Genomic DNA, 16,425 nt, shown 5'->3' with positions numbered 1-16,425 from the left:
CCGCTAACGCATGAGCCCTAGGACCTAGCCATGCAAATACGCGACTTAGAGCGAGGGATTGGTCATCATCTTGGAACTATAGTGATATTCGTATTTGATAGTCACGGGTTTGTGACTTACAAGCCAAAGGGCGTGATATGGTCGAATTCGTGATGGCTTCAGTTATAATCCGTAGAAATCCCCAAGGTAAGACGGCGGGGTGATCAGTGAGGGCGGCGGGGCGGGCCCTGCAACGTCGGTGGCTGACGGTAATGGCGGGAGCTTGCAACGGGCCCCTTTGGCTGATTACATACAGTCCGAGTAGTCATTTTCTCCAGTTCAACAAGACGAGCCTCCTTATATTAGTTTCTCATGTCTACAGAGACATCTCTTGACAACAACGCCGGAAAAGGCGAAGGGAAGAATCCCATAAAGAAGTGATTCGCGAATCCAATTCGCCAATCCAAAGTTCCATCTCCGTACTCCGTAGTGCGGGGTGAGACCTACCTACACAATATACTCAGCTAACCCCAACCCTCTCGGCGCCTCGGACGTGCTTCTGTTGGCCCCACCGGAGTGCTTCAGTTGGGACTCGGGTGCTACCGTGGTTGGTTGGGCCCCGAAGCCCATATGAGATCATGTCTTTTCTAGGCTGGCGTCTCAAAAAATAAATGTCTCATGTGTCTAGGTATCTAGTTTTCACCAGTGATTACTGTACAACCCGATAGACACGACTCCAGTTCATATCTTTTGATTTGTTTTTTTATATTTCTCACTTGGCTCCTATTACACGCCGAGTTTAGTTTCTGGCTTCAATTTGTGCCAACCTAATTAGGTAACCTGAGGTACCTGAGGTAAGTGAGCCGTGCTTACTCAGTACGGTACCTACGGCAAAGACGGACAGCAATTGCATTGAGTGGTGTGAAACGACAGCCTCCTATTGGACTTTGCAACCGAGACCTGACTCATATTTGAGCGCAACTAGCGACTGCAGGCGCCAGTGCCAGTGACAGTGAATGCCATGGCTACGCTCCAGACCGCCATTCAGGGAGCGGCCGGCTCGGTGGCCGTCATTGTGCCTTCGCGTCCCGACCCCGTCGTCGTCACGTACAGGGATCTCGTCGCCGAGGTTTCGTCGTTCCAGCAGAAGCTCGCCGCCATCGGCATCGCCAAGGGATCGCCCGTCTCCATCGCCACCGTCAACTCGTACGAGTTCATCGTCTCCTTTCTGGCCGCCTCGTGGCAGCGCGGCATTGCCGCCCCGCTGAACCCGGCTTACAAGCAGGACGAGTTTAAGTTCTACATCGACGATGTTAAGTCGGCCATCGTCCTCGTGCCCAGGGGGGCCTACCAGAGCGGCAGCCCCGCCGTCAACGCCGCCAGGAAGTTCAACGCCGCCATCGCCGAATGCTACTGGGACCCCGCCAAGAAGGAGGTCGCCTTGGACGTCAAGGAGCTCGGTCAGCTCCAGGGCAAGGGCAAGCAGCCCGCCCTGAAGCCAGAGCCCGAGGACATCGCCTTGGTCCTGCACACGAGCGGAACCACGTCGAGGCCCAAGGTCGTGCCCCTGTCGCACCGCAACCTGACCAGGACCATGAAGAACATCCGCGACACCTACCAGCTTACCGCCCAGGACCGCACTATGCTGGTCATGCCTCTGTTCCACGTCCACGGCCTGCTCTGCGGCCTCCTCGCGCCTCTCTTCTCCGGAGGCTCCATGGTCGTCCCCACAAAGTTCTCGGCGACCGAGTTCTGGCAGGACTTTATCACTTACAAGGCGAACTGGTACACGGCCGTGCCCACCATCCACCAGATCCTGCTCAAGAACCCCACCCCGAGCCCCCTGCCGTTCATCCGGTTCATCAGGTCGTGCTCCTCGCCCCTCTCCCCCACCGTCTTCCACGCGCTGGAGAAGACGTATAAGGCGCCTGTCCTGGAGGCATACGCCATGACCGAGGCGGCCCACCAGATGACGTCCAACCCGCTGCCGCCGCACAAGCGCAAGCCCGGCACCGTCGGGCTCGGCCAGGGCGTCGACGTGGTCATCCTCAACGACGCCAGCGACGTGCTGCCGCAGGGCGCCGAGGGCGAGATCTGCATCCGCGGCGAGAACGTCACCAAGGGCTATCTCAACAACGCGGAGGCCAACAAGACGGCCTTTGCCAAGAACGGCTACTTCCGCACCGGGGACCAGGGCAAGAAGGACGAGGACGGCTACGTCGTCATCACGGGCCGCATCAAGGAGCTCATCAACAAGGGCGGCGAGAAGATATCCCCCATAGAGCTCGACAACGTCCTCGCCCGCCACCCCGCCGTGTCCGAGGCCGTCAGCTTCGCCATCCCCGACGACCTGTACGGTCAGGACGTCGCCGTCGCCATCGTCCTCAAGCCCGGCGCCAGGCTGGCCCAGGACGAGCTCGAGAAGTGGGTCGCCGATAAGCTGGCCAAGTTCAAGGTGCCCAAGAAGGTTTGTCTGCCCTGTCTTTCCTTTTTTCTTTTATTTTATTTTTAATTTTTTTTAAAAAAAAGCCGTATGGTTTTAAAACCCCAGTGGTATACATGTTTATGTTGACACAAGGAAACGAAAAACAGGTCTACTTCACCGACAACATGCCTAAGACGGCCACGGGCAAGATCCAGCGGCGCATCGTCGCCGAGACGATGCAGAAGCAGGACGACCTCAAGGCGAAGCTCTAATTAGACTGAGGGAAACAAACACACACAAGAGACTCGTCCAGCGAAATACCCAGAGGGAGTGTGATTGTGATCACCCTCCATACCCGCCTAAATGTTGGTCTCTTACTAGAAGTGCTAGAATCCTCTCCGATACAATAGCGGTCGCCTTACCGTCCGTCTGTCCGTCCATAGTACCTATTTAAATATACATGCACATATCTTTTGCATATCGTGTGCTTGCATCATTAGAATGGACTTGGGCGACTCGCAATACGAAATCATGCTCCAATTTTCAAATATGTTTTTCTCCGAGGTCTCGAGGGTGTTCTCATTGCTTGCCAGCACTCGCTCCACGTTGGATGTTGGGATTAGACACAAAAATAGCGTGAGTGCTTCATGTTGTGTTGGGTTTATATACGTATTTGGGAAATAAAGATATGCCTTGGCCACAGTCTCCACCCTGCATTCACTGTCTTTCGTGTCGTTCATGTGCTTCATTGGGGGAAGTACTCTAGCCCATCGATTCTCACTGCCTGGCTTGCAAAGATCTTGGCCCGGTTGCAAGTTTATTTTCCTAACTCGATTCCTAAGACGCAAGTGGTAGACTTTGTCAACCACACTGGCACGTGGCACGTACATGCCGATACTGGACTGGGTCACGTAAATTCAACAAAAGCAGCCACCAAAAAAATGGCAGGTACTGGATCCTAGGGGGCCGGAGGACTTAGATACGAAGTGTCTGTGTTCTTTCGAAGGCTAGGGCGGTAGGCATAAAACCCTAAATACTGAATCCTCTGCGGTGTTGGCAATATCAACCCACCACCCAATCCATCCTAGCTAGACGGGTAGATGAACCGGTGGCTAGGTATCCCGGAGCAAGAGTACCTCGAAAAAATCGACATTGACCCGCGCGTTCAAATCGACCGCCACGGGAGCGATCAGGACCGGTTTGGTTGGTTTTGCTCAAAAGCGCATCTTCAAATTCCATGTAAAGCTACGCCGATGAACCAAGACCCCTGATATCAAAAGCCTCCATCCCTGTGATCGTGTGTGCGATATGCCGTCGCAGATCCATGCAAGTTTTGAAGGGACAAACAGAAACGAGGGTGTCAACGCCAAGTCGCTTAGTCGAAGAGACCGAACCCCATGTCGTCGTCGGACTCCTCCTTCTCTGTAGCAGCTTGTTAGCACTACAACCGGCAACAGGGCAGCCTCGTCACCTCTAGATAGCGAGGGAAACTTACCCTCTACCTTCTCCTCGGCCTTGGTCTCCTCAACAACCGCAGCGCCGCCAGCAGCAGCAGCGCCCGCTGCAGGGGCAGAAGCGGCACCACCTCCGGAGCCGACGTTGGACAGGAGGTCCTTCACGTCCTTGCCCTCGAGAGCCTAAAACGTCCCGGTCAGTCAACCGATTCCCCAGAACGAGATGTCCAGCACCCCGTGTTGCCCGTCGGTCTTGGATATCGTACCTTGGCGAATAATGAGGCCCAGATCGGCTCGACATCGACGACGTTGGCGGCCTTGATGAGAGTGTTAATCTTATCGGCCTATTGGAGAGTAAGGTCAGTGTCCTGGATTCCTCGACGTGTTTCGATTGCACTGCTTTCAGCCCCTCGTGCGGCGGACGGTCGGCGCGGGGCCAAAAGCAGCAGCTTGCGAGTCGTTCCTTACCGTGATCTCAACGCGATCATCAGCGAGGATGAGCGCCGCGTAGGACGTTGCCAGCTCTGCGGTAGACATTGTGAGTGTGGTTTCCGAGGCCAAAAGTGCTGAGACACAAGGAACTTTTTTTGGTCGTGGGATGTCGAGACCGTAGAGCTAGAAATTGGCGACGAGGACGGGGAATTAATTAGTTGTGGGCATTCAAAAAAAGCAGAAAAGCGTGACCCTACTGTGGGCAGCTGTGTGTGGGCCGGCTGCCACCTGGCAGCCAATCGCTCCAGCTTTCGGGCCGGGATTGGATAAGGCGCCCGTGATGTGGGGGTGGCTAGCCCGATCGGAAGGAAGAAGCAATGATCCGCGCGTGGTCACTTTTAGTGGTGCAGCCGCCGAGACCCCACCCATTAGGATCCCTGGCCATGCCCACCCCACCTTGCCGACCTGCATTTACAATTCACCCCTCCACCGATCTTCGCAGGTAGACCTACTGGCTCTGACGTCGTCGGAGGTGAACGGAGCCGACCAGAAGTCAGTAAGCTCCCGTCCTCGCCGAACAGCACATCGGAACCCCGGAGAGAAACGGCGCGTAGAAAAAACACATCAATCAGCACCATTTCTGCTCAGCTGACCCCTCTACTCAGAGCCAAGAAAGCTCGGCACATCGATTAGTTCTTGGACTAGCGGTTGATCCCAGATAAGATAACGCCATCGTCTCCCGCGCGACCCTCTCTCGAAGGGAAGTCGCCCCATGTCTGACGACCTGACGGACTTGCCCACATAGAAATATTCGGTCTCGACTTGTCAGTGTTTTCTACCTGGACTAGGCTCCCAGGTTGCTAGGAAATATAATACCTACTCCATAGATACCCACTCGCTTACTGGATGCCAAGATGGAAACGCCAGCCATCCCAATGCCGAAAGATGAGCGGGAGCGACATATACTAGGCAAGTTGTCGCTGATTCGTGACCAGCTACTCCTCCTGAAGAGGGACCGGACAAATTACATCCGCAGCCAAGATGTCATGGTCCTGTACGAGCAAGTGGTGGAGCAGGTCAAGGAGCTGAACCAAATCCGGAAGCACGAAGAGGACAAGCGGGAGAATCGACGTAAGCTACGAGCGCATGCTTCTACACACTGAGACGTCGCCCGTGTGCAGATAGCTAACTGCCATTTTAGTCGATAGGGTTTTGGAGAGCTGCTTTCAACTTCTCTCGCTGTTCTTCATGACGATCGGCCGCACAACCGAGGCACCCGCCGCGTATGCCCTGACATCGACCATCAAGCGCCTAGTCGACCACCTGACCGAGGCCGGTCTGTTCTCAGCAAAGGACCTGGACAGTATATCCAACACTCTCGGCAATCTGTATGCCATCCTCAAGAACCCGAACTCGGCGCATTCCCCATACATGGTAGAGCTGCTGGCGAACCGCGTGGAGCTCTGCAAAACCTCGCTTGCCAATTTGCGGAAACGGCTACAGCAGTGGGACGAGCCTCTTCCGGCTATCCACGAGAAGCTGATTTCTATACTGCGGTCCATGTCGCTCGCAAGCACAAAGGCAAAGGTACTGCTTAGTCCCGGACGGGAGTCCACATTTCGCCTATAGTCGACCATGTGCTGACTCAGGTCCCAGTTCTCTACAACCGAAGTGCAGAAACTGCAAGCGCAGCTCCAGGAGATTGAGGCGTCTAGAGTCGGCGGCAAGTTTGTCAACTCGGAAGGCAAAGTTCCCAGTGGTAGCGACGAACTGTCGGATCTACTAAGCCGGTGCTTACGGTGGTCTGATATTGTACTCGAGAGGTATGCACGCATACCCCTTATCTCCCAACGACCCTATAACGTCCTGGAGATGGTCCGCTAACTCGATTTCCCCCTTATTCTGCAGACAAGGAGGGATCCCCGAGAACTTCCGTGCCAAATACGAGGTCCTGATAGGGATTCGCAACGACCTAGAGAAGCTGTCCCTCACGCAGGCGTGGTCCCTGCGCGAGACGGACCTGTACGACTTCCAGCGCGAGTTGGATAAGATTGACGAGAGCCGGGTAGACGGCAACTGGCTGGATGACGAAGGCCAACCAGCCGAGCTCTACGTCCAGCGCACCCTGCTGTACCTGATCCGCCGCAGCTACGGCTACATCTACTACCTCATGATCTCGTCGGAGCCCGTATCGGAGGCGCTGCTGCCGATTTATAACCAGCTCCAGACGCTGAAGCGGTGCCTGCTCGAGGTCAAAAACTCGGGGGGCGTGAGTACAGTGCGGGAGCTTTATCCCTATAGCATGAAGGTAATACGCCCATTGCCCCGCCTTTTTCTATTCTATTCATCACAATTATTCTTCTCGTGCTGTTACGTTACCATGCCACGACATTTTCCATTAGCCAAGCTAACCTCGCTGTCTTTACTCTCGTGTAGCTGCACTCGATCGATAACATGAGAGTCGACGGCAAGTTCATGGTAGGTAACGACATCCCCGAAGGCCAGGGAAGCGTTAGCGAGCTCTTGGCCGAGTGTTTCGATCTGAGCTACGAACTGCGCGTCGCCGTTGAGGAGCAACCTGCTGTGACAGCGGATGCGTAGGGGAACGAGCCTGGTGCATTTCCTCTAGGTCGTTTTACCCCTCGTCTCCACGCTATACTTGTTTCTTTTTTGTTGTCTATTCGTTGAAGCCCTCTAAAATCCCAAGGAAGAGTCGGAACTTTTACGGGTTATGCATGACTTACTCTCCCACGAAACTTGTGCTTGTTTGCGCGCCTGTGCTTTTCACTTTTTGAGGGCTTTATTCTTTTTGTTTGTTTTGCGAGGAGTTATCAAGTTCAGGATGGGCTCGACTCTTGGCTGTGGGGCGTGGTTATCCTATTCACTGTGGTATCGTATACTATGGGGTTCATGCTTGGTCAATGGGGGGTTTTTACTAAACAAGTGGATAAACCCAATGTTATTTTTTCGTGGCTTGTTTTTGGTCTTTGCTGTACATTGGTTCTTATTCCTTCAAGGGTTACTTGGGAAGGCTGGCTATACATGGAGGGACGTAAGAATGGGACAAAATGAAAGAATGAAAAGGAAAGGAAATGGCACGGGAGACGGGAGACGGGTTCTCAATAGCACCCTCCTCTGAGGTATAAAGGGGCCGGCTTCTTTTCTTGTTCTTCGCTTCCATTGCTTCAACTCACATATCATGACTACCTGTCTGTTTATATCGCTTGCTTGCTGCCCCTGCATACGTGCATATCTATCTACTGCGTAGCCGCCATTGCGTTCACCCCTTCGGTGATTGCAATCAACGTAGGATCAACACCATTTCACTTCTTTTCAACTAGGGTCCTGAATGCGGTGACTAGCGGCCACATCTGAGCCTGCGTCCGCGGGGTGCGTGATTCGATTCCCCATGTCAGTTGTGTTGCATCTGTGTTTGTTTCACTGAAGGAGGGCACATACCTTGGCGACATCCCACACGCCCGTCTGCGCGTAAATGTCCTTGTTGAGAGCCTCGAGGATGTCGTCCTTGCTCGCCGCCACGATGATTAGCGTGCTACCGCACATCTTGAGATTTGTCGGGTCGTCTTCGGAGGGGACTTCTTCGAGGATGGCGCCTTTTTTGATAAAGGAGAGGGGGGAGGGTTAGTATTGTTTATTTTATTTTATTTATTTTAGTTTCAGATGTATATAGGTAGCATGGTTCTTTGGCACAGACGGATGAATGGATGGATAACTGGAGGGATAGGAATGATGGGATGGAAGTTGGTAAGTGACATGGTAGGTAAGCATGTAAGATAGTGATGCACGTGGCGTGTGTGTGTGTGTGTGCATGTATGTATGTACATACGAGAGAGAGCGAGCGAGATAGAGCAGACCAAAACTCACCTCCCATCTTGAGCAGGCCCGACTCAACCGCCGGCTTGAGGCCGCCCAGATGCTGCCTGCGCCGCCACGAGTTGCAATTAGCTACTGCGGCTTTTCGCGCAACTATCAAGGTAAAGAGACGGAGCCAGAGCCACTTACGATCGGATCTCCTTCCGCTTCTCCAGCGCGCCGGGCGTGTCCGGGACGACGACGAGCCATTCGAACTTGCGCGCCGGGGCAGCAGCAGCAGCAGCAGCAGCAGCAACGGGATCGGCGGATGACGACATGGCTCTTCTTGTGCTATTTGCGAAGACGGAGTGTTTATGCAGGTGGAAGCTCTTCCTGGGCACAGCAGCAGCAGACGACGACGAGATGGAGCGGGGGACGAGGTTGAAGCTAGTGACGCTGGAGTTGGTGGAGAGTGGATGTCGTTGCAGCAATAACAGCACGCGGCGGGACGATGAGGAGAAGGCGGCCGAGGCGGAGAAGGAGGAGGCCATGAGCCGGCCCTTTTTATGAAGAAAAACCCCCGTCGCGTCAGAAAAAAACAGAAAGCGAATGAAATGATAACACTGTAATGGATGTACGAATACTCGGCTTTGCTGGCTGGCCGGCTACCCAAGGTCACAAGGTACGTGTGCGTGTGCGTGTGTGTACCGTACCTTGTCTGCGAACTAATCCGCCGGTACGAAAATCCGGCTAAGGTAGGTAAGGTGCTTGCAGTTTGCTGGTATTCTCGGCTCCTTTTTTGATTTATTATTAGTGAACGATGTTGGGGGAACACAAATACCTTGCCTACCCTACGGATACGGAGTACCTACAGTACATTACAGACACAATCGCACGCTTGCAGGCGACAGGAGTTTGATGATGATGAAGGGCGGGCGAGCGGGCAGGCGGGCGAGAAAGGGCCGGTCAGAAACCCCAACCCCCAAAACCCCTACCTTGGCCCGGCATTCGGGGTTTGTTTTCCTGCACGGTAAACTGCCGTCCACAATCCGCGGGGCCGAGCCAAGCCAAAGGCCAGGGAGCTCTGAATCAGCCTCCATTACATGCACGTATGTAAGTAGGCAGTAATTACACACTAGCCGAGGTAGTACTCGTTGCCGTGGCTGCTTGGAGATTTAGAGACAAATTGGTCGGAGATTCCTTGGGATTTGCCCGTCCTTGCTCACCGGTATCGCCGTCCGAGCAACTTCGCCGCTGGTGAAGTGTACGTTATACCCGGTTAGGTGATTCCCAAAGAGGGGTAAAGTCGACCATCATCCTGGCTTTGCTTCAGGCCAACAGGTGGAGTTGTCACGACTCCCGATTCCTTTCAACATATGCACGTAGGGGTGCGGATACGGAGCATCTAGTTTAGGTAAATAGTTCACCTAGACATCGCATAGAGTGGACGGCAAGGTGCAGAGAGGGTAGATGGTTCTTTTATTTGGCATCCCTTGATGCCCATCCGCTCGCGCAACGCAACGCAACGCGTATCGCCTCTCACAGCCGTACAAATGCTAGCCTCCAAAATTTAATTCACAACCAACACCGAGCTGGGCACAAGTCCGGCCTCCTTCAGGGTCTGGCCGAAATCAATACCGCTCTCAAACTTCTTCCTCGGGAAGGTCATGGTGAAGCTCGTGACCGGAGTCTGTGTCTCGGCCTCGACGTCGTGCGCAACCTCGAACAGCGTCGTCTCGGCCGGGTATGTCTTCAGGATGTTCCCTCCCGGCGTCTGGAGCCGGAGGCGAGCCTCGGTGTGCGCCGAAGCCGGCTTGGGCGTCGGAGGCGCCGCAACGACGGGCGAGGACTGCGCCGACACCCGTCCCTCTCGTGCCGCCTTGGCCTCCTCCTGGAGCCGCTTTCGCTCCGCCTTGTCCTCCTCGATCTTGGCCTTGATGCGCCTCTTCGCTTCCAGGTCAGCTTGCTTCTCCATGCGCTTCTTTGCGGCCTCCTTGATCTGCTCCTTGCGCGCGAGCTCCTCCTTCAGGTCCTGGGTTTCCTTGGTGGCTTTCTGGCGGATTTGCTATAGTAAACGTGAGCACTCGGGAGCAGGGAAACATCGGTCAAGTTATCACTTGGCCATACTTCGTTGCGCTTGTTCTCCTCCTTCTCCTGAGCAGCCTTGGCCTCCTTTCTCTCCGCCGCCTTCTGGCGGAGCTCCTCCAGCTTGGCCTTCTTCTCCTCCTCCGTCAGAGGTGCAATCTCATCTGTTGACTCGGAAAAGTCGGTGTGCTCGCTACAACGAAGATCAGCCATCGGCATTCATACAGATAAACCTCACGCTAGAACAAGAGCTGGGCAAGATTGACCACAGCGTCCTGCCAAAGACTGACGTTTTGGAGGCATGGAAAGAAGCCTGGGCATGAGTGCGGAACTTCTTGCCGCATTCGTTGCACGTGAGCGACTTGGCACTTTCTCCCTCCAGAGGAGCAATCGTGGGCCCTCCTCCCTCATCGTCGTCACCAGCAGCAGCAGCTGGCTCAGCCTGTAAGTCCTCAAGAGACTTGTCCTGGTTTTCCTCCAGCCAGTTCAGAGCTCCCTGTACTGCACGCCGTGTTAGCACCATGAGGGGTTCCTTGGCGTGGCGAGACAAGTGAACTCACGCCCTCCATTTTTCTTGACGGCGAGCTTGGCACGAGCCTCCTCGAATCCCATGTCAAGCAGGACCTCAAGATCTGTTTGCGCCATTTTAGTGATAGTCGAGCGGAATGGATATGGATGAGGTTTGGTGAGGTCTCGATGGATGATTAACTGATTGATGGATTCCTTAGTGAGGCGGGACGGCAGTGACTAGGCCACCCGAAAAGGGTAGGAGGGTCGGGTGAGTACCCGCGGGGGTGCGTCACGAGAAGGTATGTACCTAATGAGGAAAGTTTCTCGGCTCCTCTCTTAAAACGCTCCCTGAAAGTTAGTGATCGCTTAAGAAGACCTTAAATAAGAAACTGAAATCCTTTTAACAGTCCGAATTTACTGGCCGTTCCTGGAGGCTGCCTGATACACGTAGACTGCCGTCGACTGCCCAACAAAAGAGCGGTGCACGTCATTTGTAAGACGGCTATAACGAGTGCTGATTGGCTAGTTAAGTGGTCTCGTGTCCGGTCGGCGACTGGGCAGATACACTGCGCAGTTTGCTAAACTGACAGCCCATCTAAACCCAACCAAGCTATGCAGCCCAATCCCGAGCGGAATGTTGTTGGCGTGGTACCTCGGAAGAACAAAGATTATAGAAAATGAATTAGCTAGGGAAGCCTGATATTTGTACGAGAGAAATACACTTTTAGAATTTATATCAAGTCTCCAAGAGCTACCGCCTCCTTTTCAGAAAAGCTTCCTGGGTGAATTACAAGGCAATTATGCTTTTCTCTCTCAATATCCCGCGCTAACAAGCATCCATTTATTCCGTATGCCTCAAGAATATAACACACGCAAGTCCAGCTAACTTCCAGGGTTCCGAGGTCATTCACTGGACTTTCTAAGAACCGAAAAGTATCTTGAAGGTCTTGCAGGTAGTTCACAGATACAAGATAATAATTAACTCCTTTCTAAGAAGTGCCTCCAATCTACGGTTTTGTTGGTTTCGAAGTTCTTCCCCCAAATGCACAGCCGTATTAAATAAACTGTGCTAGATGTATCGGAGGCAGGTTCATCCGGATTGGTGCTCTTTTAGGCCCCTGGCGGCCTCGAGGTGCGGGAAGGAAGCTGTTATAGGGGCGATCAGCACGGACCCACGGGCCTAGGTTCACCTACGAGCCACGAGCCAGCCAGCAGCAGCCAGGTGCCAGTTGTTGGAAACTTGGCCGCTTTGCCGTCACTGCGCTGGATCATGTCGTAAGACCTCCTACCTCTAACCAACAGTCCAGTCGACTCCGAGTCCTTGCGCGCGCCCGGCTTTGCCTTGGATATTGCGAAAGATCGCTCTTCGCCTTGCCTAGAAGCACTGCTGCTTTAAAGCTTCGCTACCTCGGCTTTTGCATCTTGCGCTGCCTTGATTCGTAATCTCCCTAGGCTTGTTTGTTTGCGTGCGCAGCTTTGCAGCCACCCGCCCCGTTGTCGTCGCTCGCCATCGCGATCAGCAAACACCACTTCGACTTCGATCGAGTATCGCCAACCTCGTAACCGACCACCATCATGCCTATCGGGATCAGTCCTCCGGAGCTCAACTTCCACAGTATATTCCCCCCTCCCCCCATGCCTCGCGCGTCCGGTGTTCGGCAATGTCTGACAAATTCCAGGGCCCTTCACTGTGGAAGTTGCGCAGGTCCTCAAGATCAAGAACAACAACCAGGCGCCCATTGCGTTCAAGGTAAATCAATCCACCGACCCCTCACTACTTTCAAACTCTGGCTAACTTTGGCGCAGGTCAAAACGACAGCTCCCAAACAGTATGCGATTCCGAATGATGTGCCTCCCCCTCCCCCGTTGCGAGCTTAATTTTTCTAACACGTGTAGGTACTGCGTTCGACCAAACTCAGGCCGCATCGAGCCGGGCCACGAGGTTGAAGTTTCGGGTTAGTCCTCACAGCCCTGTTTGGTACCTAGAAGTGGCCGCTGACTTTCTTGAAGTACTCCTACAGGCTATGAAGCAGGAGCCGCCCCTTGAAGCACGCTGCCGCGACAAGTTCCTCGTCCAGTCTGTAGAGATTACCGGCGACAAGGAGTTTACAAATGTAGCGCAAATTGTAGGTGCCGGGGGATCTGTCTACAGCGAAGCTATGCTGACCAAATTTGTACAGTGGGAGTCGGTGGACAAGGCGGCCATCCAGGAGAAGAAAATACGTGTGTCCTGGCTCCTGCCTTTAGACGGTTCGCATGGACAGCAGCCCGAGAGCGTCAGCACGCCGGTCCGCTATCCGCATTCAAATGGGGTTTGTCACCACTCGAGTCCCCGGGGTTTCAGTGGACTGGAAACTAACCCACGTGTCACTAGGTCGAGGCAACTCCCGATGTTGCACCTCCGGCGTACTCGTCTCCCAGCGAAGGCAACGTCATTGCCAGCAGCGTGGCGATCTCAGAAATGGATACCCATGATGCCGACGAGTCCCCTGAACCTACACAGGCTACCTTCTCGGCGCCTACCGTGGCTGCCGTGAAAGCATCCGCCGTCGAAACTTACGAGGAGCTGAAGGATAAGTTATCCCAGGCCGAGTCAAAACTCGCCTCAATCACGAACGAGGCCACGAGCGGCTTGAGACAGCGACAGATGGCTGGCTCGGACGAGAAATCCGGGGGACAAGTCCAGGAGCAGGCACAGGCAGTAAGGCAAAGCACAGAAGGCGTGCCAGTTCAGATTGCGGCATTACTCTGTCTCATCAGCTTTCTCTTGGCTTACTTCCTGTTCTGAGCGGGTGAACCAACCCAGATTTCAAGCGACATAGATTATTCATGGAGCCCACTTAATACTGTTAGTGGATGGAGGCATGAGTGGTGACGAAGGCAACATCTGTTCACTGACTCGACAGGTCAGTTGTGTTGGTAGAGAGAGAGGTATCGGGGAGTGGTTGGTTTATGAATCTGAGGAGACCTAGTCAGGGTCATTCGTCTTGAATGAAGCACACTGGTTTTCGCTTGTAATGTGGTGCTTGCTGCCTTGGGCGAAGCAGTGAAGTTGAGGCAGGGTTTTCTTCTGTCTTGTATTTATATCTTTAACTCTATCCGGGTTAGTAGCATCACGAGGGTATTTTAACATTAACGAACATAAGATGAATGCCATGGGACTTTGTCCTCGCTTTCTTTCTTTGTTGGTCTATGCGCGGCGTGTTTGGATGGACTATGGCGGTGGAAACAAGGGAATATTCGAGAGTGGAAAGAGTGTCTTTGGTTGATCTGCGCTTGCCAGAAGACACGAGTATATGTGTGCGGAAGTGTGAAGGGGCCGCTTGGGCAGAGTGATGACAGCAAGTGTGTGCACGAGAGAGAATATATGTATATATGAGAAGCCGAGTCGTTCCTGCAAAACATAAGCTCGGTCCCCCCTTTGCAATATACACTCCCCAGTAGAGAAGGCCATGGATGCATACTACGTGCCCTATCTAAGTAGGTAGTCGAAGCCCAGGAAGAGATAAATACATGGTAACTTGGGCGCCCCCTTCCCGTATTCTACTACACACGGCTACTTGGTTACCCAGTTTCGTTGGTTGGCATGTCGATATCTCACCCAGACCTCGCAACAGTAATACCACAAAGTAAACTGCCACTCTCTCTCTCCGGTCACCACTCTTACGTAGTGAACAACACCCGATATTCACCGAGAGGAAGATATCAGGGAGGCAGGTGAGACAGCAGTCTGCCTTCCCCCTCGTTCCCAGTCCGGTCCACGTCCCACGGCAGCCAGCCAGCCAGCCAGAGAGCCAGCAAGAAGGCAGACATAGATTGCCCCCCGTTGAACGTTTCCCCGGTTTCACGTCATCTCGCACTGTATGCATCCCCGGTCTCACGGTCTCGCGCTTGATATTCGGTGAACAAGACGCTGGTAGCACGCTCATACTACCTACCCATGGATGTTGTCGGCGGAGATAGGTAGGTGCTATGCACCTTTTTGGGGCGCGGGGAGAAAATAACAAAAGTAAACCGGCTAGCACAGGTCTCTAATAAGTAAGTACTTCTAGATAATGGATATGCCTCTAGGATTCTGAAATAGGGATCCAAATAGCTGCTACCTCCCAGAGCTTCCAGTCCAACGGCCCTCTTTTATTCCATCCTTCGTTCTCCATCCCTTTTTTGAGATGGAGAGGGTTATATGGGACACTATTCCCGAAAAAAATACCTTCCCAGGTAATACCTAAGGTACTTAAGGGGGCCAGTGATACACGAATATGGTTCATCTGCACTTTTCCGTTAGAGGGAGTTTGATATTGTGCAACACTGTATGTACCTATTGTATTGTATGTACAACGACGTAAGGCTACCTCGGTGAAGTCTGGCACATGTTTCTTCTTATGCGGGCAACATAAAGGCAGACAAATTGCAAGACTGACAACGTCAACAGCGTTTTTCGTGATTGGTATGCTTTCCTCGTTCGCCACCCCGTACAGAATGATGCACCTGAAGGCGGCAAGAGTCCCTCGGCTGTGCTGCGAGGACACAAGGCTGTAATGTAGGCCATCGGGTGATTCGGTCTTCTAGAACCCATAGTGAGGCTCTCGACGGAAGGTACGAATACAGTCACATCTAGTCGGCATGGTATATTCTCCATAATACAAAAAGTGTTGCATTTTGGAATGAGTCACCAGAGCCTGGGTTACCCACTTACAGAGGTATCCGGCACTTGGGTTCCTCGACACTCTCTACAGGCCATGAATGCGGGAACTTGGTGGCATGCTCTCGATGCCCAAGTTGGGCTGCAAAGGAACCCCGAGCCTTCTGTATCGACGCACACGGAATTGATACAACCTGACGAGAAGCCTCAGAGGCGGAAATGGGGATAAATGAGGGACCAGTCTGACTTCGGCGCCAGTGGCGTTCGAGATGTGGTTGATGAATGTGGTTGAGCGCGGCTGGGTTCCATGCTCAGCCACAGGAGTGCGCGCGAATGAACGATTCTGAGACGGCCTTTGGTCGTTGGCCGTCTCCCAATATTCCCAGTGCCTTTGACTCACATGAGACAGGCCTGGTTCCGTTAAGAATCTACCATTCCCTTCCCCAGCATCGTTGAGTTTGGAGGGCTTCAACTCGCAGCCTGGTGATGAAATGATGCCGGCGATGGTGAATAAAAATGGTGATAATTGACCCCTAACTGAGGCCTTGGCACGCCAGCTTTTACCTCGCAGCAGGGGTCTTCCGTACGAAGGAAGCTTTATCAGCGGATTACCGAGGCCCTGCAGAAACGGAGCGGGGCAGCGATGACGATGTTGGGCCTTCGGCGGGGTAGACGTTTCTCCCGCATGTACGAAAGACCTGCAAGTCATTAGACGCCAAAGACAAGACAGGAATAACTGCCTACATGATCCGATGGGAGGCTACCCAAGATATGGGCCGTTGAGGTCGACGACGAAAAATTTACCGAACCTGAAGGCACAGGCGAGAGCCTAAAGATTCTTGCTTGTCAAGAAGGGAACATCGGGATTGTCACCGTCATCAGTAACCTGAGACCCCACCACACCATCTGCCTCGCCGTTGTGGCTCTTGACAGAGCGAAGCTCACTTATGACCCCTCATCACAAGGCTGCACGGATTTAAATTCCACGTCTAGATATACGGTCTACGGTCTTGGGCCCTACGGAACTGGGTTGTTAGGCGCGCGCACACGCAACGGGAGGCCACCTAGGCTCCTCACTCCCTTGT

The 16,425-nt window shown here is 53.5% G+C and overlaps 7 protein-coding genes across 7 annotated transcripts; 3 read left to right on the top strand and 4 right to left on the bottom strand.

Annotated features, from left to right (window-relative positions):
* Positions 1-1,000: 1,000 nt before the first annotated feature.
* On the top strand, positions 1,001-2,676 carry B0T26DRAFT_639547 (uncharacterized protein; the record flags this gene model as incomplete). Its single annotated transcript, XM_060437145.1, has 2 exons — positions 1,001-2,446; positions 2,572-2,676. 2 exons carry the CDS (start codon positions 1,001-1,003, stop codon positions 2,674-2,676), a joined length of 1,551 nt encoding a protein of 516 aa, XP_060299867.1.
* Positions 2,677-3,756: 1,080 nt separating this feature from the next.
* Positions 3,757-4,494, bottom strand: B0T26DRAFT_692683 (60s acidic ribosomal protein-domain-containing protein). The gene is made up of 4 exons (XM_060441171.1): positions 4,327-4,494; positions 4,125-4,202; positions 3,900-4,041; positions 3,757-3,826 (listed from the first exon to the last, which is right to left on the bottom strand). The coding sequence occupies exons 1-4, from the start codon at positions 4,393-4,395 to the stop codon at positions 3,780-3,782; spliced, it is 336 nt and encodes a 111-aa protein (XP_060299866.1). The 5' UTR covers positions 4,396-4,494; the 3' UTR covers positions 3,757-3,779.
* Positions 4,495-5,094: 600 nt separating this feature from the next.
* B0T26DRAFT_112309 (uncharacterized protein) lies at positions 5,095-7,109 on the top strand. Its single transcript, XM_060433285.1, has 5 exons — positions 5,095-5,421; positions 5,492-5,877; positions 5,947-6,113; positions 6,199-6,598; positions 6,727-7,109. The coding sequence occupies exons 1-5, from the start codon at positions 5,205-5,207 to the stop codon at positions 6,889-6,891; spliced, it is 1,335 nt and encodes a 444-aa protein (XP_060299865.1). The 5' UTR covers positions 5,095-5,204; the 3' UTR covers positions 6,892-7,109.
* A 619-nt stretch (positions 7,110-7,728) lies between these two features.
* On the bottom strand, positions 7,729-8,441 carry B0T26DRAFT_638777 (uncharacterized protein; the record flags this gene model as incomplete). The annotated part of the gene is made up of 3 exons (XM_060437073.1): positions 7,729-7,904; positions 8,176-8,231; positions 8,314-8,441. The coding sequence occupies 3 exons, from the start codon at positions 8,439-8,441 to the stop codon at positions 7,729-7,731; spliced, it is 360 nt and encodes a 119-aa protein (XP_060299864.1).
* Positions 8,442-9,673: 1,232 nt separating this feature from the next.
* Positions 9,674-10,833, bottom strand: B0T26DRAFT_671729 (uncharacterized protein; the record flags this gene model as incomplete). The annotated part of the gene is made up of 4 exons (XM_060439367.1): positions 9,674-10,168; positions 10,231-10,381; positions 10,479-10,689; positions 10,749-10,833. 4 exons carry the CDS (start codon positions 10,831-10,833, stop codon positions 9,674-9,676), a joined length of 942 nt encoding a protein of 313 aa, XP_060299863.1.
* Positions 10,834-12,273: 1,440 nt separating this feature from the next.
* Positions 12,274-13,486, top strand: B0T26DRAFT_737835 (PapD-like protein; the record flags this gene model as incomplete). The annotated part of the gene is made up of 7 exons (XM_060443514.1): positions 12,274-12,313; positions 12,378-12,448; positions 12,505-12,527; positions 12,595-12,653; positions 12,709-12,824; positions 12,879-13,010; positions 13,073-13,486. 7 exons carry the CDS (start codon positions 12,274-12,276, stop codon positions 13,484-13,486), a joined length of 855 nt encoding a protein of 284 aa, XP_060299862.1.
* Positions 13,487-15,197: 1,711 nt separating this feature from the next.
* B0T26DRAFT_112088 (uncharacterized protein) lies at positions 15,198-16,203 on the bottom strand. The gene has a single exon (XM_060433284.1). The coding sequence runs from the start codon at positions 16,047-16,049 to the stop codon at positions 15,429-15,431; it is 621 nt and encodes a 206-aa protein (XP_060299861.1). The 5' UTR covers positions 16,050-16,203; the 3' UTR covers positions 15,198-15,428.
* Positions 16,204-16,425: the final 222 nt, after the last annotated feature.

Source organism: Lasiosphaeria miniovina, assembly GCF_030549165.1.
Source record: "Lasiosphaeria miniovina strain SMH2392-1A chromosome Unknown B0T26scaffold_2, whole genome shotgun sequence".
Lineage (NCBI taxonomy): Eukaryota > Fungi > Ascomycota > Sordariomycetes > Sordariales > Lasiosphaeriaceae > Lasiosphaeria > Lasiosphaeria miniovina.
This window is presented reverse-complemented; position numbering and strand designations above follow the sequence as displayed.

Bases quoted from the DNA above. Each gene is read 5' to 3' on its own strand.
- B0T26DRAFT_692683 (XM_060441171.1), bottom strand. From the start codon at position 4,395: ATGTCTACCGCAGAGCTGGCAACGTCCTACGCGGCGCTCATCCTCGCT. The intron at 4,203-4,326 runs GTAAGGAACGAC...ACTCTCCAATAG, and splicing joins ATGATCGCGTTGAGATCACG to GCCGATAAGATTAACACTCT. The intron at 3,827-3,899 runs GTAAGTTTCCCT...AAGCTGCTACAG, and splicing joins GGCCGAGGAGAAGGTAGAGG to AGAAGGAGGAGTCCGACGAC.
- B0T26DRAFT_112309 (XM_060433285.1), top strand. From the start codon at position 5,205: ATGGAAACGCCAGCCATCCCAATGCCGAAAGATGAGCGGGAGCGACAT. The intron at 5,878-5,946 runs GTACTGCTTAGT...CTCAGGTCCCAG, and splicing joins TCGCAAGCACAAAGGCAAAG to TTCTCTACAACCGAAGTGCA. The intron at 6,114-6,198 runs GTATGCACGCAT...CTTATTCTGCAG, and splicing joins TCTGATATTGTACTCGAGAG to ACAAGGAGGGATCCCCGAGA.
- B0T26DRAFT_112088 (XM_060433284.1), bottom strand. From the start codon at position 16,049: ATGACTTGCAGGTCTTTCGTACATGCGGGAGAAACGTCTACCCCGCCG.